The 25,101-nt window shown below is 37.9% G+C and overlaps 3 protein-coding genes across 11 annotated transcripts; 1 reads left to right on the top strand and 2 right to left on the bottom strand.

Moving 5' to 3' along the window:
• Positions 1-2,600: 2,600 nt before the first annotated feature.
• On the bottom strand, positions 2,601-10,868 carry LOC135633914 (uncharacterized). 7 transcript variants are annotated; one of them, XM_065143912.1, is made up of 10 exons: positions 10,638-10,868; positions 10,168-10,233; positions 9,631-10,084; positions 9,367-9,530; positions 7,543-7,743; positions 6,880-7,464; positions 6,360-6,439; positions 5,376-5,721; positions 4,877-5,089; positions 2,601-3,141 (listed from the first exon to the last, which is right to left on the bottom strand). In XM_065143912.1, the coding sequence occupies exons 2-10, from the start codon at positions 10,219-10,221 to the stop codon at positions 2,815-2,817; spliced, it is 2,424 nt and encodes an 807-aa protein (XP_064999984.1). In that variant the 5' UTR covers positions 10,222-10,233; positions 10,638-10,868; the 3' UTR covers positions 2,601-2,814. The 7 variants fall into 7 exon arrangements, with proteins under 7 accessions (XP_064999984.1, XP_064999989.1, XP_064999983.1 ...); XM_065143917.1 differs by having other exon boundaries at positions 9,367-9,527; positions 9,697-10,084; XM_065143911.1 differs by having other exon boundaries at positions 10,666-10,868.
• A 220-nt stretch (positions 10,869-11,088) lies between these two features.
• LOC135633915 (BEL1-like homeodomain protein 7) lies at positions 11,089-16,847 on the top strand. 2 transcript variants are annotated; one of them, XM_065143920.1, is made up of 5 exons: positions 11,117-11,911; positions 13,600-14,690; positions 15,632-16,008; positions 16,100-16,160; positions 16,683-16,847. In XM_065143920.1, exons 2-5 carry the CDS (start codon positions 13,779-13,781, stop codon positions 16,845-16,847), a joined length of 1,515 nt encoding a protein of 504 aa, XP_064999992.1. In that variant the 5' UTR covers positions 11,117-11,911; positions 13,600-13,778. The 2 variants fall into 2 exon arrangements, with proteins under 2 accessions (XP_064999991.1, XP_064999992.1); XM_065143919.1 differs by lacking the exon at positions 16,683-16,847 and having other exon boundaries at positions 11,089-11,911; positions 16,100-16,397.
• Positions 15,585-23,757, bottom strand: LOC135633912 (serine/threonine-protein kinase/endoribonuclease IRE1-like). 2 transcript variants are annotated; one of them, XM_065143910.1, is made up of 8 exons: positions 23,215-23,757; positions 22,162-22,363; positions 20,352-21,934; positions 19,368-19,540; positions 19,022-19,268; positions 18,617-18,920; positions 17,958-18,054; positions 15,585-17,159 (listed from the first exon to the last, which is right to left on the bottom strand). In XM_065143910.1, the coding sequence occupies exons 1-8, from the start codon at positions 23,535-23,537 to the stop codon at positions 17,134-17,136; spliced, it is 2,955 nt and encodes a 984-aa protein (XP_064999982.1). In that variant the 5' UTR covers positions 23,538-23,757; the 3' UTR covers positions 15,585-17,133. The 2 variants fall into 2 exon arrangements, with proteins under 2 accessions (XP_064999982.1, XP_064999981.1); XM_065143909.1 differs by lacking the exon at positions 15,585-17,159 and having other exon boundaries at positions 17,701-18,054.
• Positions 23,758-25,101: the final 1,344 nt, after the last annotated feature.

The raw sequence follows: 25,101 nt of genomic DNA, 5'->3' as shown, positions 1-25,101 counted from the left end.
CTTTCCTCCCATGCGGACAGTAGACCACCGACGACATCAAGGCCGATGACACTAGTGGCACATGAGGTCGATAACGTGTGAGGGGAAAGAGGAATAGGACTTATGGCAAGGCCTCTTGCACTCCTTCATAGAACTCTCTCGTGGAGTCCTGTCACATAAGAGAGTGGTAGAATTTCACTACCTCTGGCACTCGCCTCACGTTTGTTGTTGCTGACTTAGACCCGAATGTTGATGACGAGCGAGGTGGAGGCGAAGGAGGTGGTCATGCTCCACACTGCAGTGTGGATTTTACCAATGGGGCAGACGATGGAATCGACAGGAGAAACACCAAGTTAAGACTTTTGCTTATTGTGATGTGGGATGTAGTATAGGAATAAGATGATGTGAGGCCAGTGTGTAATGGTGGTGTTCCAAAGGAAATTCGAGTGCCGACCTTGTGCGTCTTTGATGCCATCGATGATCTACGTCTATGAAATTATTTTTTTTTATCATTTTCATTCACGTCAAAATTAATGATTTGAGTAGAATTTAGATTAATTGTTTTACTTTGATAAATGTAAGAATCTAATGTTATTTTTTTAAGTACATGAACTGAAATATGAATTTATAATTACCCCTTAATTATTAGACTTGATTTGGATTTCCCTAACAATACATCCTCCGCACTCCATCTTGCAAATTAAGATCATATTTACGTGAAAAGTCAATTCGATCTTTTCGACGCACAATTGTACTGCCAACAAAATTCGAATCTATGATCGTTCGTAATTAGAAAAATATTATTTAAATAAAAACCATAAAAAACTATTCTGAATATATATATATATATATATATATATATATATATATATATATATATATATATATATATATATATATATATATTATGACATGAGAGATCCAATGGATTTATCATGTTCATTTCTGCTAGGTTGACATCTACATGTCAAGTCTGCAAATGTTGCTCCTATTAAATGCTAATTAATATAAATAAGAGAACAACATGTGTTCTTGTTTTTTCTTTCTCATGTTGAAACATTAGCTTCATCATGAGATCTCACCAACCTGACAAACTTGTTGCCTTCTTCTTCACCCCTTCACCATTTCTTTTCTGTCTCCTATCAACCACAAGGTCTTCATGGCAGGAACTGCCACCTTCAAGCACAGAGACACAGCTTGGAGCCGTCTCCCTTTTCTCAAATGCCTTTGGTAGGAAACAAAACAATGGTTTTATGCTTATGAAGCTTCTCTGCCCCTGAAATGGAGAAGTAATCATGGCTTGCTGAGCCTCATGTTGATTCCTTTGTAGCTACAGCATCAAGCTTAGCATCTAACAGTACAGTTTGCACAGTAAATTGCTGTGTTAGATCATGAGCAGAAGTTTCATGTCATCTTTTTCACCACACTATCCACCTAATCTAGCAATGAGGTTTCAGCTGTCTTCTATTACCTTGTCACATATACAAGGAGTGATGAAGGAACCTTCCATCACCTCCTATTTCTCCTCCTCTCAAGGCAGCTGAGGGGAATGTTGTCTGGCTCGAAGCCACTGCAACACAGAACAGCACCTCAATTCTTGCCTTGTCGACATGAATGGATTCGGACAAGGCTTCATTCCCCTCAACTCATGGACCTGTCACTTGGGAGTTACCTGGAAGAGATTGCCATGGATGCTGCCAATGTCCTATATTTCCAATGTCCATGTTCTATACTGCTCTTTTGGTAGGGAGGAGTTTTCTGGTGAGACTGAAGAGTGGAGAGTGATGGGATTCTGATGCCTGCCATCAAAGATGTGATTTTGATCGATTGAAGGAATGCATGCTCAAGAAATCATTATGACACTATTTTTTCTGTTATTATTGCTTGCACCTGAAGAGGTCTCCCAAGATAATGGCAACTGTCAGAAAGCACTTGGATCATGGAAAGAAGAAATGGAGGATAGTTTGACAAAACACAAGTTTATGTACAGTGAATTCTTAGTAGTGTAAGATCCACTTTTGCAAATTAGATGGATCAAAATTGATGATGAATGAAAATTAGTATTAATTTCTTGAATCAAACTTTATGTTTGGAAAATCTCAACAAAGTTTCATATCAGGTAGAAGTTGGGAGGAACAGAGCACTCAGTTGGTGTGTAAGCTAAACAAGAAATGATAGCTGAAGAATGTGAAGCAAGCAGCAAAGATCTGCCTTGGCTCATAGATTCATACATTCAGAGATCACAGAGAAATGTTGATCACCCACACAAACTAAACACCATATACATACATCACCAAGTTAATAATTGACCTCTGAGCTCAATATATTTTAAATGCATTGGGAGACCAGTCAAAGGAAGTGTGGCAGAAGGAAGAGCTAAGAGAAGACCACAAAGAAATCTTTCTTAGATGAAGAACATGATGCTCATCTTCCATATTTCCACTGAACCTTTTGACAGAGCTGTAGGCAAAATCTTTTCAGGACAAGAACTGCCGAGAGGAACTCCTAGAAAAGGACATTTCCAGCTACAGGCCCTCTATTAAAGCACCATCATTGAATTGTTTGCAAACACCACCCTTTTTTTTTTGTTTATGGTCTTTGCTGAATTATAGCATAACAGCTATTGGGAACAGTTCCAGCACCATGCAATACTTAGTGTCATAAAATTCTTAGTGTAACAGAATATAAATTGCTAAAAGATCGTAAATTACTTTCCTCAGCAGAAAACGAATTGATGAAAGAAAATACATGTTCTGATATAATTTTGATCTAAAACATACATGTTATACTTCATATTTCAAGCTACAGGTGATTAAAAGATTCACTCATCTTCATTTAATCAAGGTCTCTTGTCCAATCGAAGTGTTCCCACTCCCGAGCAAAATTAGCGACTGCCTGATTTTGCTTCTCCATTGGTTCATGCCTTCGGCGTCGGTACATGTCTTCCTCTGGAAGGCGTAGTAAGCCTCTGATGACATTCAAACCAAAGCCACTGTTGAAATTACTGTCTTTGTCGATCACGTGAACGAACCCCTTGTCGAGGCCAAATTCCACATGGAAATAAGAAAAATTTTCAGGAATCACTTGCCGCAGATTCCCACTTGTTGGGATGACCTTCTTCATGTCATGCTGGCCCCACTCTTCCTCAGCTTCTTCAATTGCCTGGAATAGAACAAACTTATTTGTAAGGAACTCATAAACATGGTTACCGAAAGGCAGGTGTTAGAGATATATCTTCAAGGACTTCATAAAGTGCATCTACCAATTCAATTTGTTTGTTGAATATGATGTCTTATATCGAATATGTTTACCTTGATACAATTGTTGCTTATCAGCCTACTAATAGCTGCCAACAGCAAAGAAAAGTTGTAGTCAACCCCTGCTCTTACTCCGCCAGGATCAGTTCCATTATAACCCTTTAGTCATAAAACAGGCCAAGATCGTCTAGCTTCTACTTGGCTTTAATGATGATACTAAAGATTCAAATAAATCTAAAGTTTGTTGTTACAATTAGAATTAGTGTGGTGTACCACAGCAATGTAATGACCACACTGGACCGATAGCGAGAACTATGTAAAGCACATGTTAAACTAACATCTTTGTGGTCTTCTAGAAAATAAATCACAATGAAACCTACCTATTTACCAGCATCATAGAAATGCACATAAAAAGATATCCAAGCAAATAAGTTCCTTACAATTCAAGGCAAAATCTGTGTCAACTACCATGAAAGTGGCAACACACACCTAATAATATAAGCCTTTCTTGGACCTTCTCCAATCAAATTTAAAGCCACTACTCATTCACTTTTCCTTGGCATCCAGAACAAGAATTTAAAAAGACACAAGAATGCAGAAGTTCACTTGGCATCATCCACGCATAAAAAACTGGTTTCGAAGCATTATAAATATGCACACTTGTTTGATCTAGTGCTTACATGCTTTCTGCTGATGACAAAATTAATTAGTACCCTCAGTACCCTCCAAAGCATAGACACTTCAAAATCATTACTTTCTTCTATAATCACTGCCAGACACCCAATGCTAGTCAAATACTTCCCAGGATTTGTAGACCACAACCAACTACACATACATATCACCAAGTTGACATTATATATATATATATATATATATATATATATATATAGAGAGAGAGAGAGAGAGAGAGAGAGAGAGATCTAGCTAGTACAATTTTCTAGATTCGAATTAAGAGCAATACAAGGTACTATAAAGTATAAATGATGTTCACCTATGTAAATTTCCCCCCTGGCCAAGTGTATTTGCTACACATGGCGTAGGCTCCATTTTCTTGCTTCCAGCTCTTACCTCATAATTCATCATAACTCAGTTTTCTGTATTAAATTATTTCCTTCACTTGTAACACCGAAGTATCAACTTACCTCCTTTCTACACATGGTTCTACATCATCCAACTTGTAAATCAAGAAATAAATGTACAATCCTTAAAAATATTTTCCTATAAAACTAGTAGAACAGGACAGATATTACTTTCAAGTGGATCATCAAAGAAACAGCCATGAAGGGCAAGAAATGCCTAGGAATAAAAATCAGAAATGAAATCTAAAACAACAAAGGAAAATTTTGAAAAAGAAAAATTAGTCGATCAAATGCATGAAAGAAGATGGAACAAAAGAAGAAGCATTCAATGTACTATGACATTCTAATGGCATCAAACAACAGATGTTGCACATACAAAGTCATGCAATGCTGTGCCAGATGAAGAATAAGAGAGATAGATTGTAATCACTGTTTGACTTTGCAAAAAGATTAATCAGATCTAGCACTATTGAAGGAAAGTTAGTCAGGAATTCAATAATAAAGAATACTAATTTAACAAGACAGATTTCAACAAAACACCTTCAAATCATAAGTATATACCTTTCTAAAATACATAGGTGCTTGACTGGCGAGCAAATGGGGTATAGGAATGCATTCAAGTAAACAGTGACGACGCTGCTTTGCCAACCCTACAACAGTTTCAAGAAACACGACATCCTTATCATCTCTAGCAAACATCTTCAACAAGCACTTCTTGAAGTTGCGGATCTCCTCCCAAACATTTTTATCAACAGATCTTGTTGCAGCTTCATGCTGTATAGAGTTGAAAAATGTCTCAATATTACAAGTATAACCATCACTGATTCAAATAATAAGAAAAATCATGATAAAGGAATAGGCAATACAGGATTGCTATTACTAAGGAAGCAAGAATCATCAACAACCATATACTTAATCAAGAAAGCACACACTCCAGAAGGCACATGACATGCTAACAACAGCATCCATGTGATCTTGGCAGCGACTGTAACTTTCATAAATTATGACATAAAAAACCAAACTTATAAAACAGTAAAAAGGGTAATACCAAATCTCACACCTGCATTGGTAAAATGCAGCAATGGCCTTCAACGACAGGTTGCCACTGAGGCAGCATCAAGTATGTAAAATTTGCAATTGACACAACAAGATGTTTTGGTCTTGATGGATTTTCAAAACAAAATTGACAGCGCTCTTGTTGAGTTAAGAGTCGTCTTGATATACTTCTTTCAGCAGGCATCTCCTCTTTCTTCTTGTTACGTTTTCTGCTAGGAGCAACATCAAAACCATACTCCTCATCTTCACCCAAACTATACTGTTTGTTCTGCGTTATTGTCTTTGCAAGATGCAAATCAGCATCATCTTCTCTCCTCTTATGTTCCCTAGACATCTGCTTCCTGATATATCTACAACAAACCAAATGGAAAAAATATCAATAAGTGACACTTCCCTTCCAAAATGTTATATATATATATAAACACACACACACACACAAGAGTAAGAAAATCACCATCTTACAAAATAAACTAATTGGAAACGCTTTGCAATCTCCTAATTTCTAAAGTTTGAATGATCCTGTTATGTGTGAAATATTCTTTTATTTTGGATCTTTAGTTCTTACAAAGTTCAGACATGCTAATAGCAAGAAAGCATGCACAGGTTTTGAGGCATATACCAATAAAAGACAGAAATATAAGTTGACAAAGTAGATAAAGAAAACATCAGATATACCAGTAAAGAAAGCAAGGCCAAAAAAAAATCCAAAATAAACTTGTTGCCAAAAACCCATCAGCATAAAATATAAAATGCAAATGCAAGGAGAAATACTTGATTTTTTTTAAGATGGTCAAAATCAAAACCATGCAATTCTGTATCTTGGGCAGACAAGTTGAACATGATAAGCTGAAGAACAAAGAAGAATTAGCCTATTACTTCTTTTACTTTTTCAAGACTAGAGAAGGAAAAAACATAAGGACAAATGTAACAAGCCAATCAATGTAGAAACAGTTAACACTTAGTTATCAAACAGGTATATCATCCTTACCTGCTTGTGCTTCCCTCTGTTTCCACTCTAACTGATTGGGTGCCAGCATCTGATTTGTCAACCATGGCCTCCATTTCTTTCTGGTAAATAGTAAAGATTCTAGTTAAAGCAGAGAATTGTGTTGCAAGTTCTCTCTATAAATCTAATGAGCTATTGCAAGTGAGATATAAACATTTAGTCCATCTGATTTGTTTTTGTAAACAAAGCAATGTCCACCCAAACAATAGGCTGGCAATAACTACACAAAATAATAGATGCCCCACTGGCCTTATTCACAGTTATAATAGAAGAAAGTGACCAATTGCATTAGAGGCAAGATTTAATAAATTCAAAAGTTTAATATGTGATTATAATTTGGATGAACAATTTGAAGTTGAAGCAGCAGAAAATGACCTTTATATGTGAGATAACTAAAGCTACTTGTTATAAGTTCATATGTGGCCATTAAATAACAATGCCAGCTATATCATTGTAGGAACCACATTTAGGCAACAAGAATATGCATCAAGCAGTGTCTCACCGAAAGTTTCTCAGCCTCATCATCCTTTCCTTTCATACGAAGCTGCAACACCTTAGCTGCTAATTGATTTGCACTCTGTACTTGTTTCTGGGCTGAGGATTCTTCATCAGGACCTCTGTCTCTCGGAGTGTGCAATCTCTTCTCCATGCAATTGCTGCTCGCCTTTGGACTTGCACCAGAAGAGCTATTTGAAATGCCATCATCTTTACTTTGAAACCGAGCAATATTATCCATAAAGTTCCCATCATTTGCAAATCTATTTAAGCTGGATATTGCTGAAGAAATTAGGGATTTATCCTCCATAGACATGTTACGACCTTTATTCCTTTTCCAGGACAAGTCATCATGTCTAGGTTTTCTCATCTGAGGAATTTGAGAAGAAACATCACGTAAGTAGTCACGGCCTCCACTGCGCACCTCTTGAATGCCTTCTTTAGTTTCATCAGATGGGGCCACTTCAGACAATTCCATTGGCCCCCTCTTTCTGTCATTTATTGCACGCAGATGAGCACGTGCCGGGGCAGCTCTATGAGCTACCACAGTTGCAGTCAACTGGCCCAATGAGCCCCATCGTTCTTCAACAACCTGTATGATGAAATAGAAAGGTATACCGTAAGTTCCAGAGTATACTGTATACATACTGCTTACATCACAAGCATATACCTCATCAAGTTTTCGTCCTTCACGAGCTGCCTGCTCTTTCGCACGCTTCAAGGCTTTCAATCTCCAGCTTGCTCCACCATCACCAACAACTGAAGAAGAGAAAAGTCTGTCACTAGCCTCCGAAATAGATGCATCATCTGGATACCCACTCCCGTTATCTTTCAGATATGGATTCAATTCCTTTGGATTTGTTCTCGTCACCTGTTAGACAAGAATAATTAGAAAAGTCAATCGACTAAAGTTTCATAAACTCATGAAGAGAAGTGATGTTAAATTAATAATCAATAACTGCAAGGCAAGCATAAATGGAAAGAAAGTGAAGAAATTAATCATTCAGAATATCATAATAGCATTTTCAGAAAAAAAATTGTGTCAATGAATCCTCAAAGCTAGCATTATATACTCCAAAATTGTTGGTTTGGACTTAAACATCAAAAAAAGCTTTACCCATCTGCTAGTTGTCTAACAAATATACACAAGTAACCATCAATTCTCAAATGGAAAGGAAAAAATATACTTATTTTAATGATACTTCTTCACTAATAGAAAATGCTCCAATTTTCCATTCTCATAAGACACACGGAAGCAATATATATCCAAACTTAACTTCACAAATTTGAAAACAATCTACTTAATTTTAATGACCTCATTGCTTCAGTTCATTAAATATAAATATGTAACAGATATGTCTTAACCAATGTAGTTTCTTAATAGCATCTAGATTTGACATATGAGTGTATAGTATTAGTATACCAACACACAAAGCATTGATACAGAATCTCCATATCTGTGTTTTTATCTATTTTGCTTGTCCAATTTAGTTTCCTACTAGAATCCAGATTTGATATATGTGTTTAATTTAAAAGGAGACACTGGATTGCTATAGAATCTCATCTGTTATCTGAGCACTAAGTATTTCACTCATCCAAGGTTTACTGGTACAGCTCTGAGCAACAATCGAGCTCAATAAACCTAAATCCATGGTCTTAATAATTTTTCCGCTCTAAGGGCTTTTTATTGAGTTTAAGTACTCAGATCTGGTCCAATGTAAGAAAGATCTGTTTTAATTTATTTATCTGAACATCGGGGGGGCTAGCTGCTGAATAATACGTTTCAATTAGCTGCTGAATAATTTCTTTCAAAAACTATTTGTAGCCAAGGTCACAATGGACGATATATTTTAGGAGGACTTTCTGTGGGCTCATATTAGCTGCTGAATAATATGTTTCAAGCACCTATATATTGTAGAAGCTCTCATGATCACAAAGTTCAGCTGGACTATGAACTCACACAAAATAGAAGCAAGACAGTAAACCTTCAGATTGTTTCCTTTACTTGATGCTAAATAGATTAAGAGTCTTAGTTTACTTAAGTTATTTAGGCATCTTTCTCAACTTGAAAACAATATTTTCCTGGAACAGACTGGAATTGCTAGTCAGTGGCTCCCAATCATTTTTCTGGCCAATTCTGGTCCATAAAACCTAGTTTTATCTTCAATTCATTAAATCCCTCCCATTATGCTGAAAACACAAAACAACAACTAAAACCTATGGATTTGGTTAATATATGAGATGACTGTTATAATAGTTAGTTAATGCTATCAAAGAGTGCTATGGTTGCTGATTGCAGCATGAAGCATCTATATTTTGTTGATTTATTCAAAAGTTCTGGAGAGCCCTTAGCCACAACAGATATCTAAACAAATATCCAGGAAGTTATGAAACACCAAACTGAACATCAAGCAAGTATTGTATGCACTGTTTTTCAAATTGTACAACAGTGAATGAAGAATTACAAAGTATTCCTAAGAGGAACTGAAAGTACCTCAACAGTTTTATGTTCCTCGGTTTCTTCCTCCACTTCTGCACGACTATTCTCTGTCATCCTGCTCGCCGGTCTCAGCATCCAGTCTAATCCCAACTCCTTCCTCGCAAGCTCTTTGTCATTCTGGTGAAGTAAGTCTCTACCATCATCATCACTATCCTCTACTGACAAAAAAGGATTTAGTAACAATAACTACAATATCCAATTATAATCCTTACTCTACTTATTACAAACATAGTCATAGCAGAAACCAAAAATTTTTACTAGAATGCAGATCTTTCGCATCTCGCCTTTCCCTAATATTTTTGAGTCGCTGATGCTTCATTTTACCTTTCTTCTCTGCATACTCATCGGACGATGAAGAATAGTCATCCTCTGACAATTCCTGTCTTCTTCTTCTCCTCTTCCTCCAACTTTTACTTCGTTTGACCTCCTTGCTGTCCAAAGACTCGCTATCTGAAGTTCTTAGAGTACTATCATCACCTTCATCGTCATCATCATCATCATAGGAGCTATGGTGCTTCTTACTCCTTTTATTCTTCTTGTTCTTGTTCTTCACTCGTTTCCCTCTTCTAGAGATCATTTTGTGTACATCATCTTCCGAAGAGGCATCACCACCGTCTCGTTTACTTCTCTTCTTCGTCTTAGACTTCTTGATGGTGCTAGAATACTTCTTCTCTTCCCCTCCAGATCCATCCGAGTCCGAATGGGGTTTCGTCTATCAACAGATCGAAACTTCAAGCAAGAAATCAAATGGACAATAAAAGAACAGGTGAAAAATAAGAAAGGTAAGAGGGTTACTGCCGATGATGAAAGGAGCTGATCCCTGGGTACAAATTTGACGCCAGAAAACATTGTTTCGTGCAGCTGCAAACAATTAGATGACCATTAAAAATAGTTAGGGCAAAGTTACGATTTTCATCAACTAAAACAATGAGATCTGAGAGAGAGAGAGAGAGAGAGAGAGAGAGAGAGAGAGAGAGAGAGAGAGGTGCATATAAATGCTGTGCTCTCCAGCTTGGGAGCCTATGGGGGTGCAGCGACCAGCGCGGAACAAGGAGGACCGGTGTCGGGCTCTCCGGAATTGGACAATAGCACCGTTAAAGAGGAGTGACGAGGAAGATGGTGATTAGGGCAACGCCGTTCCGATACGAGAAGGGAGAGAGACAACAAGAGGGAAGGAGAGGGGGAAGAAGCACGGCGGAGGAGGAGGAGGAGGGAGAGAAAGAGGAAGAGCGATAGCAAACGGGAAAGAGAGGCGGGAGGCGCACCGCCGAGAGAGAGAGAGAGGACGGGTACCGCTGAGGGCCGCCTTCTACACGGACGTGTGGAGGAGCGACGGAAATATCGCTGAAGAGGAGGCGTCTAGGAGCTATGGCCGCAGATGAAGAGGAGGCGGGGACGCGTCACTGAAGAAGAAGCGACGACGGCGACGAGAGCGGAGCCATCGCGAATGGGGTTCTCTCGGCTACCGGCTCGTGGCGCGGGGTTGGGTGGGGTGTGGGACGTGGCTTGGCGGAACCCATTGTTATATTTGGGTTCAACTCAAGACGAGTCAATTTCAATTAGGCCTTAAATTGGGCCAGGTGAGCGCCTGGGCCGACCAGCGCCGGATTTGTCTCACTCCTCATCCGTATGGCATTTACTTGGCCGGAGAAATGTCTTGCCGGACCATTACTGGTTTGAATCGAGTCTTATGAGGAAGAGAGATGTTGATCTGCTGCCGGGACTGCACTCACCGTACTGCAATTCATGTTCTTGAGGGAAGGAATGGAAGGGGAAGAGGAAGGGGGGAAGTGTGGATTGTCATCAGCACATGCCACAGCACACACAGGCCACGGAGGGGGACCAAGACAAGGTTACAGATCAACTTAATGGCGTCATTATTCTTCGCCAGGTCTTCACACGCCAAGTTGCTCGAGGGAGATGATCAGGAAAAAAGGCAGGTTTTTGGTGATTTATGTGGCTTGGGCTTTGGAATGGTCGCGTCTTAGGAAGGAAAAAAGGAAGAGATCAGAGTGAAATGGTGGAAAAGATGGTGTTTTGAGAGATTTAAGAGGAGGTTTAGGTCTACCAACAGGTTGTCAGGAGATAGAACGCCTTAACGATTGTCATCACCGACTCCCAAGAAGGATAGAGAGAAGAAGTGGCAGGGAAGAGAGAGAAAGAATTGTCATCTATCATAGCTGCCTTTTAGAAGGCCGTGACTGCAGAGACAGAAGTACAATCACGTGACGATGGAATTTTGGGAGTCGGATGATGGGAATTTGATATGAGAGCGAGAGAAAGAGAGACGGAGAGAGGGAGGGAGGAGAAAGGGTTTAAAAACTGGTTGTCGATCTCGATAGTAGCAATGGAAGGAGGTGAAAGAGTATTAAATACGCATATACGACAGGGAGGAAGGCAAAGAGGGGAACTTTGTGCATTTTGAATTGAGACCTTGGGATCGATTTGTTCCCGAATCGGCTTCTTTCCTGCTCCCCACGAGGCGCAGGCGGTAGCAGCAGCAGCAGCAGCTGCCCTCCCCCCAACTCTTATCCCTCAGGTATAGGATTTGGCTTTTCTTGTGTTCCCTTTTTTTTCTCTCTCTCTCTCTCTCTCTCTATCCAAATCATTCTTCTTCCATCAAATACATATGTAACTCTCTGTGTAGTCAGTGTCATCATGCTTGGTTCTTCGTATCAACATCCAGTAGAACCATATTAGTTCTTCTCCATCCTGCCTGTCTCCCTCTGGCTCTCCTGTCTCTGGCTCTCCATCTAATTTTTAGTCTGATAATTTTGGTTGGTGGGTTCGAGATGTTATACTACCCGATTCTTTTAAGTTGATTCTGTTGTTCTTGGGTACCATGTTGCTTCTTCTTGGATCGATGGGTCTTGTCACGCTCTTGTCGCCCCCTTTTCCAAGATTTGATCTTTGGCTTCAAGAATTATGCAATTTGAGATTTCTAGTTGGTTGGCTCGATTGTGGAGTACGGAGTTTCGGGGTGGTGTGTTTTGGATTATAAGGGTGTATCTGGGGTTCTATGTTGTTCTTGGGATATCTGGACCAAACTCCATTTTGGGTTCTTTCTTTCTGTGTCTGCCGGTAGAAATTAATTATGCTTGTTATTCAAAGAGGTAGGAAACTAAAGCTGGCTTCATATAATATAAGTTTGTTAGTTGCTTGAGCTTTGGATATTAGGGACGCATGTAGCATTAAAAAGAAAAAGAGAAGAAAAACACACAGTTCGGTTGATTGTTTGTCCTGATTGATTGATGAATTGTGTAATCCATGATCTGTGAACTAGAAGATAGCCTAGGCTACATTTGTTTATCCTTTCTATTTGTCCATTTTTGTCTCCATTCCTTCTATAGCTTGTTTAATTTGGATGCTTCAATCCAGATTTTATGCAAATGAATCCTCACTGTACATTAGTTTCAATCTCATGGGCAGTATAGGTTAAGTATTAATGTGTATGGACTTAACTGGTTTTGTCTAAGTCTTGCGACACCTTTGTGTGTTTGTCCACAAAAGTCAACCTCCTCAAAACCTTTTATGACCCCTTAAGGACCTATAAAAGAGAAGACTGGTTAGAGGAACACTTGATAGGCAATGCAAATTACAAACGTAGACTTCGTGAGTTCTGAATGGTTATGCAACAAAGAGTCCAAGATAGTCCATCACGGTCAAAAGTGCCCACATGACATTGCTACGGAACAGGACAGCAAACCAGTTTTAGACATTATCCGAAAGGCTCATCCAACCATGTGTCACCTGGATAACTCTTGGGTGTTGTGCCGGTTGAAACGGCACCACTCTGTGAAGCTAAGAAACTCCCAAAATGGCTTCTTAGATGATCTTTGTCTCTTTGCGATGATTTCACACAATATGCGGTTGTAGGCTTGAAACGGCCACAAAAGCCAACCAAAATGAGATTGTCAAGCTTACTGCAAACCCTCTACATGTGCAAAGCATAAACAAAACTGAAAGACACAGACATACATGATCAGTACATTTAGAAATATCTTTGCTTAAGACTTTTGTTGCACCTTAGTTGTTTGGTTTTATTGGTGTTAAGACGTATTTCAATTCAGAATGCCACCATCTTATCATGTTTGTTTTATCTCTGCTCTGCTATAGCTGTTTCTGGTCATTTGTTATTCATTAACTATACTTTGTGTTTGCATCTGATTGATATTAAGTTTTTCTGATTTATAAGTTAATCTTGACCTGTATTCCTGACTATTGCAGAATTATTCATTTCCTCATAAGGGACTTGAGCTTTCTGTGTCTGAGTTCATCCATATTCCTGGAAATAAGTCAGTTATTATATTATAGCCAAAATATCGCAAAGATCCATCATCCTGCCATGTCTGCAGATCTTGCCATGTTTAAAACCAAGCAAGAGAAAATTGTCTACATTCTTTTTTATGTCTAACAACCAAAGTGAAACCTCTCTAAATCTTTCTCCGAGGAATCCAGCGCATGCTTTACATTCTGAATCACCAGTTCCTGGAAACATGATGTACCTTAGCTTTTCAAATTCTGGCTCGTATGCTGATGCATTAGCTGGTAGCACTCAAACTCAGCAGAATCGCAATGAGCTTCCTGTCACCACTACCATCATTTCACAAGGCATGGCTGTTGGGAATTCCAATGAGGTAACTTCACTTCATGGAGACCATGTTCATGATACTTGGAAAGATGGAAGAAATGAGATGTTATTTATGCATTCGGTGGAAGGTTCCATAAATGGTGCAGATGTTCTAATTCATCCTGATGATCATCAGGTGAGTCTGCAGACACAGCTGGGCATCATAAATGAGCAAAGCTTGTCTTTGCAGCATTCAAATGTTTCAACCATGCAAAATCAAGCGTTATCACTTAGCCTTAGCACACAAATGCCAGTTCCTTCAATTCAGTACCATCCTACAAGCTTAGATATCTCTTTCATTGATTCACATCAGTTTACATCTGGAACTGTTGGGCCACTAAGGGAAGAAAGCTTTCAAAACAAAAGCATGCATGGCAACGTCTCCCCAAATGAACTTTCAAGTCTTACAAGCTTGATTCCAAATTCAAAATATCTCAGGCCAGCACAAGAATTACTTGATGAAGTTGTCAATGTCCGGAAGGCTTCGAGGCCAAAAACAGATAGAAGCCAAAGTCTCTATGCTTCTGCTGGTGCCATGACAAATAAGGATGCTAACACGGGATCAAAAAGTGAAGTGATGGCTTCAAACCCTCAAGAGGCTGTAGCTAATTGTTCAAGTGAGCTCTCAGCTTCTGAAAAGGAGGATCTTCAAAACAAGGTCTCAAATCTTCTGCAAATGTTGGATGAGGTATATAACTTTGCCTTTCCTTTTCTTTTTTCTTAATGATATCATTTTTATTATGAGACTTTTAATTTCATTTTAGGATAACTAAAAAAATAAATGTTGGTTGGCATGACTCGATTTGATGTGTTTCCAATCACCAATACATTGTAAAAATAAAGTTTTCTTAGTTGTATCTACCATTAGTAGATTATCTTTAAATAAATGGGAAGACATAAGTACAAATAAATGGTTATATGTTTTCAGTCAAAAGGAAAAAACACTGATTAAGTTATTAGATTTTAGAAGCATGTTATATGACAGACTTTCAGAAATAACATCTCTGTCCAGAGTGCAGTTTGAGAATTTGCAGAAGAGGTAGCTTCCTTTGCCACTTGATTGGTTATAACATATGCTTCCTAGCAATATTTGTTCTTGACCACAATATGTTTAGAAACTTGCAAATATCTTTCTTTTATTTCAAGAACGAACTTGCAGATAACTGACAAACTTTACCATGATTTGAAAAAGCTTCTTGTATTACCTTCTTACCTTAAAGTAGACAACAGATTTTTACCTGAGCCGTGAGGTAGTGTCGCAAGTGACATTGTTTGCAAACCTAAATTTGTACTCCTTGTAATTAGAAACTTTCAATTTTGTATATTTTTTAATATTAAAAAGGAACTTGAAAATAACTGGCACAAATTTTACCATGAGAACTACACTCTATACAACACTATGGAAGGGACTCCTATGATCATATTATTTTTTCTCCATATCTGAAATATTATATGCCTAAGATGTGCCTAAACAAAATTTTCTAAAGCGGCTTAGTTCTGGTGAGTGGAATAATGCCAATAATCACTTTTATGCAGTCGACTCTGTCAATGTGATGCTCTTGTGATTTTGTAATGTGACCTGAGAACAGATTCATTGTCTTTCATCTTCAGTTAACCTTTTAATTTTAGGTTGATAGAAGGTATGCACAGTATTACCATCAGATGCAGATAATAGTGTCATGGTTTGATGCAATAGCTGGTTGTGGGGCTACTAAACCATACACTGTACTTGCTCTTCAAACTATTTCACGGCATTTCCGCTGCGTGAGAGATGCCATCAGTGGCCAAATTCAAGCTACCAGGAAAAGTCTTGGTGAACCGGAGGATTTAAGTGGTAGCAGTAGTGGGTTATCTCGCCTTAGATACATAGATCAGCAGTTACGGCAACAGAGAACCTTGCATCAATATGGTCTGATGCAACAGCATTCTTGGAGGCCACAGAGGGGTTTGCCCGAGTCATCTGTCTCTATTCTCCGCGCGTGGCTGTTTGAGCACTTCCTTCATCCGTAAGCTCCAACAACATTTCTTTTCCACCTGGTTCTTTTGAGTACAATGATTCTTCACTCTTAACACAATGCTGTGATACATTTTTGCCAGTTACCCAAAGGATTCTGAGAAGCTGGTACTTGCAAGACAGACAGGCTTGACGAGAAGTCAGGTAAACTTCTTATTCTTGATTGACTTTGGATCTGTTGTGAGGCATGGTTTTGTTTGGATTTTGCTCTCTTTTGATGCTATTGATATCAGAAGCATATATTGCTTAACCGGAAAGGCAGAACTACTGTCTTTTTTTCACCTGAAATATCTTTGTTGCGACTCCGTTTACTGTCCTTTTCTCATGTTTTTCTCTCTTTCACGTTTTATATCATCTCATGTCCACATTTTTACCTCTTGATCCTTCTACGGCAAAGGATTTGTTTCTACATGCTTCCTGATGAACAACCATCTTTCTGCTTGAGGATTGATAGTGAAATGGTAACTTATCCTATTCTTTGTCGTTCGATGTTGATGATTAGTAAATGTATGGACATCAAAAAAGGGTTGTTCCTGATTCAAGTTGGACCTCCCAATGAATTAATTCCTAGCTCATGTCAATCTGCAACTGAGAAACTGAGCAATCTGTTGCATATATTTTAAGATTATCCATCACATTTCCTCATCTGGACTCACTTTCATTCAGGTTTCAAACTGGTTCATAAATGCACGAGTTCGTCTTTGGAAGCCTATGATCGAAAACATGTACAAAGAAGAGTTTGGAGATACCCAGATTGGCTCAAACTCTTCCTTATCAAATCCACCCAAACTGAATGAAGACATCCAACCCTCTGAGGACCATGAAGACTAGCAGAACCCCGCAACTGGAAGATGCGAAATGATCCTGATAAGCGACTCCTGAAGACCCAAAACCATCCCAACCATGAATGTGGCCGCATCAGCTGCTGCTTTCCGAGATGGAACAACTACACAAGATTCATATCCATCGATTGGACAAGATTCCAGCTTTTACAAGATGCTCTAGCTGGCACAGACGGGTTTTTGGTGTATCAGATGGCTGAGTTAGGTCAAAACAGTGAGGGGTCTCTCACACTCGGGCTGCAGCACTGTGATGTTGGCTTTCCTGTATCAGACAATCAACAGAGCCTTCTCGCGGTGCAAGCTGCAAAAGATGCAATCGAATATGAGCACCAATTTGGATTAACAGGTGTTGCATGATTTTGTTGCTTGAATTCATCTGCTTCAGCTATTGTTGCCAGCAGACTTCTCTGAACCAGAATAATTTGTTGCAAGATGCTTTCTAGGCATTGCTTGCAATCTTACAAGAGAAAGTGAGTTTAGCATGGTAATGGAGCACAGGAGGTGTTGGAATTATGGAGTAGCATGTTGTAAACATAGAATCATTTTAGAATAACCTACAGCAAAAAAAAAAACAATTGATTTAGGTCAATGTGGTGTATACTGATTGAATGGCTTCAAAGGCCTTACATCTGATCACTATGATTGTAAGAAAGTTCGATTGCAATAACAACTGGAAGAATTGTGATCCTTCATTGCAATGATGTCTCCTGACTCATACCACTTCACCCGCTTTCAATCAGGTTACAGTATGTCATGTTATTTGGTAGCACTGTATATTATAATGAATATTTCATGGCACACAACATTTCAGCTTTTCATTGAATACTAGCACTCAACCAACATGAGATCCAAACAACAAAAAGGCACTAAAGTGCAGGAAAATCACTGAACAGAGGTTTCTGAACCTCTCAATTCCAAATGTGAATCACAATTTGCAATGAAATAAGCAGGATTTGGATTATAAACATAGTAGATACAACCTTTTTAGGATAATATACTAGGGTTTAGTTATTGCATCCAAGAAGTACAAAACAAGCATTTTGAATCTACAAAAGGCTGCTACTTTGGAAATACTTGCTAAGGGAATCCTCTTCCTTACAGAATCGGTAAACCACTTTGTAGACTTCAATTAGGAGCTTTGGGAATCGACTTGCAAAGTACATATCAAATCCTTCAGGAACAGGTCCAAGAGTTTCCTGCAGCCGTTGGAAATACTTCAGCATAAAGAACAAATACCCTTGCAAGTACTGCTCAATTCACAAAGCACACAACACAACACATGAAACACCCTCAACTAGTTAATCAGCATTAACAAGTGGATCAGTATGGCACGAGCATTAAATTTAGTATACGAAGTAAAGAGAATAATGGGATGATGAACAATATTTTATTTGAGATCCAAGCCAAAAAAAAGAGGTAAAAGTAAACAAACCCAACAAGTAAATCCAATTCAAGTTCTTTTTCATACAGTTGAAGCTGAAGTGAAAAATGCTCCTTTGGAAAAAAATGATGATGATCAGACAAAATGGAAAAGTATTGGAAACCAAATAATATGTTCAGCATACGTATTTCGGTACCTAAACTCCCACCACATTCTGAAGCAAGAAGCACACTTTCTTATTGATTGGTTCAACAAAGTGATAATATAACTACAAATATCTACAACAAAGAAATTACCTGAACCAAGTTACACACAGAGCTAATTGATCTCAAGAATGTAAGATGAATATACTCAAATAAAAGGATGGAAGAGGCTACCTGGAGTTCTTTTGGAAGTTCCCGGTAATGATTAAACTTATTTCTTATTACTCGTAGAAGGTCACGTATGGAATCAAAACGATATTTTCTGTACCGACCCATGTCTGTAATGAATGCAACATCTAACTTATCATCCCATTTCCCACCAAATGCATTTGGCGCACTATTTTCTAACGATTTTAGCAGCTCCGATTCATTTTCTCTGTCTTCTAATTCAACTCGATCGCTTACATCTCGTAAAAATGAAAGTCGTGCCTCAGAACTCCAAAAAAGAGGGTGACACAATACTTCTACTGCATTCAGCCTGATGATACACAAGAAGCATGTACTTAGCAAATCAGAAAAAATAAGCAGAGGGAATGACTGCAATGTAACTATGGAAATTGTGAAAGAAAGTCTGCTTGCCTCATCTTTGGGTCAGGCTGTAACAGTTGACAAAGTAAATGTTCAGCTTCTGGTATATGATCCACCAAGAAGAGGTCCATGCGATTGTTAATAATGTTTGCATCCCTTTCAAAATGATTGCCAAATGGATGTTTTCCCTTGGTAATACAAAAGAATAGTATGCAACCCAAACTGAACAAATCCACAGCTCGTGTTTGACGCCCATGAAGAAGTTGTTCAGGTGCTTGCCAACCAGAGCTACCATATCCTATGGTAAATTAAAACACGCTTGAACTTGGTCCATTTCTAAGGATAATAAAAGAATAAGCACACTTGTCAGATACCAAAGTTCTCATTGTGCACTAACCAGTAGCATTACGGCTCAATGAAGACATGTCTTCAAGTAGGCGTTTGCTTATACCCATATCAGAAAGCTTGGCGTTAAGATGTCCGTCATTGCTTATTAGCACATTTTGAGGCTTTAGATCCCGGTGTATGATTCCAAGTTCATGTAGATGTGCAAGGCCAGAAACTACATCTCTGTAAAACAAACACGATTAAAGTTTTAAAAACAACAGATCCACAGTATCACAAAAGATCAATATCTACCAAAATTTGCAAATTAGCATAGCCAATTTCCAAAATAAATAGACAACACAAGCAACTTGAGGAAAAGAAGCAAATGCTATTGCCTTAAAGTAGACATGTCAAAGGCTCCTATGATACACAACAACAACAACAGGAACAACAACAACAAATTGGATTGCTTAGATGAGGCTTTTCACTGTAATTATTGTATTAACTGTAAATTTTTTGCTAATTTGACATCCACTGTTTTCCATTCAATACTATGAACTTTAGGTTTTTATTCTGTTTAAGAAACTATGTCACTCTTGATTTTGTATAGAAACATATGTCATCCTCTGTTGTACAAAGTTTTCTTGTGCTTAAGAAACTGTGTTACTAATGAATATACATATAACTTCTTCCCAACTTTGCCATCATCTGTTGTACAGAGCTGGTTCTGATGTATTTTGAAGTTTTCTTTTGTGAAAGAAAATAATATTGCAATCAAGAAGCTACTTCTAAGAAAAAACCAAATTGCTAAATTCAATCAAATGAGACTTAAATTGTCATTGTCTTATATTCTTAAGGAAACAATGGCTGTTAAATGGGTAATTCTTCACTGTTCAGTAAACACCCAATGCCAACAAGTAAGATAAAAGATGACCTATAAGCTGTTTATAAAAAAATATTGACTCAAATATATATATACAAGGAGACAAAGAAGTAACAGAGCAACACAAAATCTACAGTAAAGAGACATACAAGGGAAAGGACAAACCCGCACCTCATTATCTTTAAGAGTTGCCTTGAAGGAAGCCCATTTGATCTCCACAAATTAACATCCTTTCTGATACCTTCTGCCAAGCCTAATTGAACTTTGCCTTCAATCACAGAGTTTGAAGTTTCATTTTCCACAGATACTGAATGTGAAGAAGAATCTGAGCATATGCATATTAGGTCACTTAGGCTGCAAATACAACGCTCCAGTGAGATATACACAAAATCCAAATCTTGTTCTACTCCATACCACCGAACAATATTTGGGTGTCGATCAGATGCAATAAGATTCTGAATCTCTTTAAAGGCAACATCATGATGTGCACGAAGAAGCCGTTTTACAGCAACTGGACGACCACCATAAAATCCTTCAAAGACGACTGTACCATTGCTCCCGTGACCGATTTTAATATTTGTAACAAAAAGTCTTCCAACCCAACGCCCATCACTATCACCATCAGGTATGAATGAATAACTTCCATTGACCTGAATTTGATTATGCCCATTGGTTTCAGCATTCTCTTTCATGGATAAAGTATGTCTCTCATGACTAACACTGATGGTAGCATTTTTCAAGTTTCCAGACTTCCGGGATTTCCTCTTCTTAGGAATGACAGATTGCTTTTCCTTCAAATCATTATATTTTTTATCATGCTTGAACAGCTTTCTCAACCCAAAATAGCAAAACACAAATATAGGCACAGAGAGAATAAATAGCCAACTATGACCATAAATAGATTGCATTGACAAGCCATGGCCTTGCTGAACATGAGAATGTCCGTTGATTGAATAATTATTTGAATCATCCAATGAGTTCTGTGATGTATTAGAACACTCTTGTTCGTGATAAAGCCAGTTGATGGGACCTCTAGGTCTCTGTCTTGAGTCTACAAAACTAGAATATGCCGTAGGAAATTTTGGCCTAGCAGAAATGCAATTTCCCAGTGGACATCCATTTGGGGAAGTAGGCAAGCCTCGTGATCCACCTAAAGAAATATGTTCATCGTTTAGTCTCTCCACTATCTGGTCATGGTCCATATTGGAAGTTGTGACAATTCCTAAGGAACAGTTACTGGCTGATTCGCATTCATAAGATTGCTCATAGTCTTGTCCAGACCACATCCCAGTAATTGGTTCAGAAAATGAGGGAGGGAGCATAGCCTTGTGTTTAGGTAGTTGATCAGTCTCTCCAGTAAAGTAGACAGGAATATTTCTTCCGGACACGGATGATATTTCCATTTCATCATACATGGTATTTGTCAGTCCGGGGCCAACATTATGAGCACTGATACGAGAAATCATCACACTCCATAAATGATTATTTATATCATAACTATTCAGAAAATAATCTGTTCTTATAATGGTAATATAAGTAGCATTGCCAGACTCTAGCTTGGATGCAACTGACTGTTCTTTAGCCATGGGAACCCCAACAGTTGGCAAACTAAAAGGCTCATTATCATGATAAATTAACTCCCCACTATCAGCATCAACAACATAAAAAGTTGATGTCTTTGTCCCAGTGGTGATAACTGATCCTTCAACCACAGGTGCTCTCTGGACATATTCCTCCACTGTCCGGTTATGTTTCTACAACATGAAAAAGAATAAGATAGAAGAAGTCAGTTGAAATGCACACTAATAGTAGCAATGTTATTGGTCTATACTATATAGTATATACAACGGGAAAAGGACCAGCAGCCCCCCATGCCATCTCCCAATCGTTTGCTTTTTTAATGCGTCACCATCTCCACATGAAAAGCACATGCTAGATATTATAAACATAACAAAAAACACAGAGACACTCACGAGCGTACCCGTATGCCAACATCCTTGCTATATTCATAAAGTTCCCCATTGCTATCAGAAAACACAATATAATCAGGATCATCATTTGAAGGAGATCTCCATGAATATGATAGTGGCTGACCTATCAAAAGCTTCCACTGAGGTTTTGTAGATTTATTCATGAAATAGATGGTACCATTTGGCAAAGCGAGGAAGAATCTGCCCTCCTTACTGATGCAACACAATAAGAAACAAAAACAAAAATCAAAACGCAGCAACATATATGTAAGTATCCCAAAGAGCACACACATAAATAGATTTAAACAACCAAAAGAATTCGCATAAAAAACACGATATTTCAAACATATACAAAAAGTTATTGCTTGTACCAACAATGTCATGTCATGTATGTCAGAAAAAGATTTGGCATGTTGAATTAGTAGTTGTTAAATAACCAGATCAATTTGTTCCTAAAACAGCACAAATACATATCACACGGTCACTGTCTACCTGAAAAGAAAGACTTTTAAGCTTAAAGTTGAAAAAGCAGATTCATAGATCCACTAAACAAACATGAAAACACCTAGTCTTAGTTCCACCCACTTGAAGGTATACCTATGCATTCATCTAACAACTGATGAAACAAGTTAAAAAAGATGCAATACAGCACCATCAACTGTTTCCATCAGCTAATATAGGAAATATCAGAAAGCCAATGGTTCTTAGTGTGTGAATGCCAGTTAAAAAATGTTCCATCAGGCCACATGAGAATTTCAGGAATTACCATAATCAAGCTACTGCTACTTTGAACACATATTCACACAAGTCGACATGCTTAAAAGAACGCCTATCACAGCTAGCAAATTGTCATTGTTACAGGCTTACAGCAGCTAGCCTCTACTAAGCTGCGAGTAATGTTGAATTTCAAAAGGAGCGAGTCAAAATTCACGAGAACTATCTTCAAATTTGTGTCTTGAACTTAAAAAAGTTGGATCTTTAACAAATACAACCAATCAAAAACACACGAGGGATAGCAGAAAACCCTGATCTTGCTTGAACCAATCCAAAATCCAATTGCTTACCTTTCAGCCGAATTCAATAGCAACGCCAATTTGGGATCCGGGACAAAAGGAGGAGACTCCTCGACCGGTACCAAGTCCCCCGACAATGGCCGGTCGGTCCATTTTTCTTCCACGAAGATCTCGCTAGTAGGCGGAGCAGGAAGAGAAAGCAAAGGAGTAGGAGGAGAAGGAAGAGGGGAAGCAGAAGCAGCGGCGGCAGCTGCGGTACCCCAAGATTCGCTCTCCGCCGACGGATCAAGCACCACGGGCGTCAACACGTCGGAGACGAGCAACCCTAGCAGGAGCACGGCGAAGAAAGCGACGGAGCGCGCGGATGGGAGCATCGAATGGAGGGAGAGGAGGGGAAGTGGGGGCTGGTTTAGGGGAGCGACTAAATTGGTCGGGGATGGATCAAGATAAGGCGAATCCCACTCGGTCAAAGCGGTGGAACGGGGGCAAGGAAACAAGGAGTTGCCCTTCTCGCTCCCCTTTCCTCTTCCTCCGCCGCCTCTTCCCTGTCGGCTCAATGCATAGGAAAAGAAGACAAAAGGAGACGCCCATACCCGTTCGTCTGCGCAGAAAACGATGGGACGCGCTCGTTGACGAATATAACGATTTCTTCCGTAATAACATATCGGACATTTTGAAGAATATAACGATACGTCTCTAAATCGTTACTTTTCGTTTATAACGAACTGTCATTTTAACCCGCTTTATAACATCCCTCCAAAGTCAGCATTAAAATTTAAATTATTTCTTTTTTTAATTTAAGTTTACCTTTTATTTGAAAATGATTATGTTAAAAATATTAATATTACAAATAACCTTTGCATATCTAAGGAGACAATATTCCGATAATTAAGGCCTAACGTGCCCAAATTCAAATTTTATAAACCTTAAATACTATGTTATACAATGATTGAATAAAAAAGATTTTAAAAAAATAAAAGACAACCTTCATAATAGTTATATTGATATGGATATACATGCAATTTTAATTTTTTTTTAAGTTTTATATTGTTTTAAATAAATAATGAATAATGATAAAATGATGCATGTAGATATTATGGGAATATTTATAAGAAAAAAATTGTTATTTTTAGAAAAGTATGTATTTTGGTAATTATCAATATTTTTATATAATTTTAAATAATATTAATTAAATTAAGGATATTACTTCAATCGTTACAATGAAAAATATAGCGATCGCAGTTAATTTTTGGGGGTGAATGATTGTCTTACAAAGGGGACAAATGACATCAACGGCTTTCATCAATCAAAAAAAGTTGACATCAAACATTTCAACTATGATGTTATATTTGATCTCCCTCCCCGTAGTGTAAATTAAAAATAATAAAAATAATAAGAAAAAAAATGATAGGCATTGATTTCTCTCCAATCAAATTTACTATCCAAATATGTAAATTGGATTCCCATCTCAATTAAGAGATGCTTGAAATAAATATGAGAATAAAAAAATATTTATTTATTTAAAATATAATTTTATTTACCTATAAATGAAGTATAATAAAAATTATTATTATTATTACCTACTACTATATTTGACTACTATGTTCAAAGACTAAGTAAGTTAACTCATAAATAAATTATATTACACTTGATTCTGCATTAGAGTGCAATGCATTTCATTTATGATTATAATATTATAAAGTTTATCCAACTCAATTCTGAAAATAAGATATAAATAGTTTCTTAATCATCTTTTTATTTTTTTATTGATTTTAGCAGTTTTTATAGTCCAATTAACCCAATTTTTTCTTGATTATACAAATCCAAGTGTAATGCAGTTTATTTACAAGGAAGTTTGTCCAACTTACCTCAAACTTTCATGGTCAAAGAAAAGGATAGCATAAATAGTTACTTTATTTATTTTTCTATTTTTTGATT

The sequence above is a fragment of the Musa acuminata genome, chromosome BXJ3-3 (genome assembly GCF_036884655.1).
Source record: "Musa acuminata AAA Group cultivar baxijiao chromosome BXJ3-3, Cavendish_Baxijiao_AAA, whole genome shotgun sequence".
NCBI lineage: Eukaryota > Viridiplantae > Streptophyta > Magnoliopsida > Zingiberales > Musaceae > Musa > Musa acuminata.
Note: the sequence above shows the minus strand (reverse complement) of the source record. Positions and strands in the feature narration are given on the sequence as shown.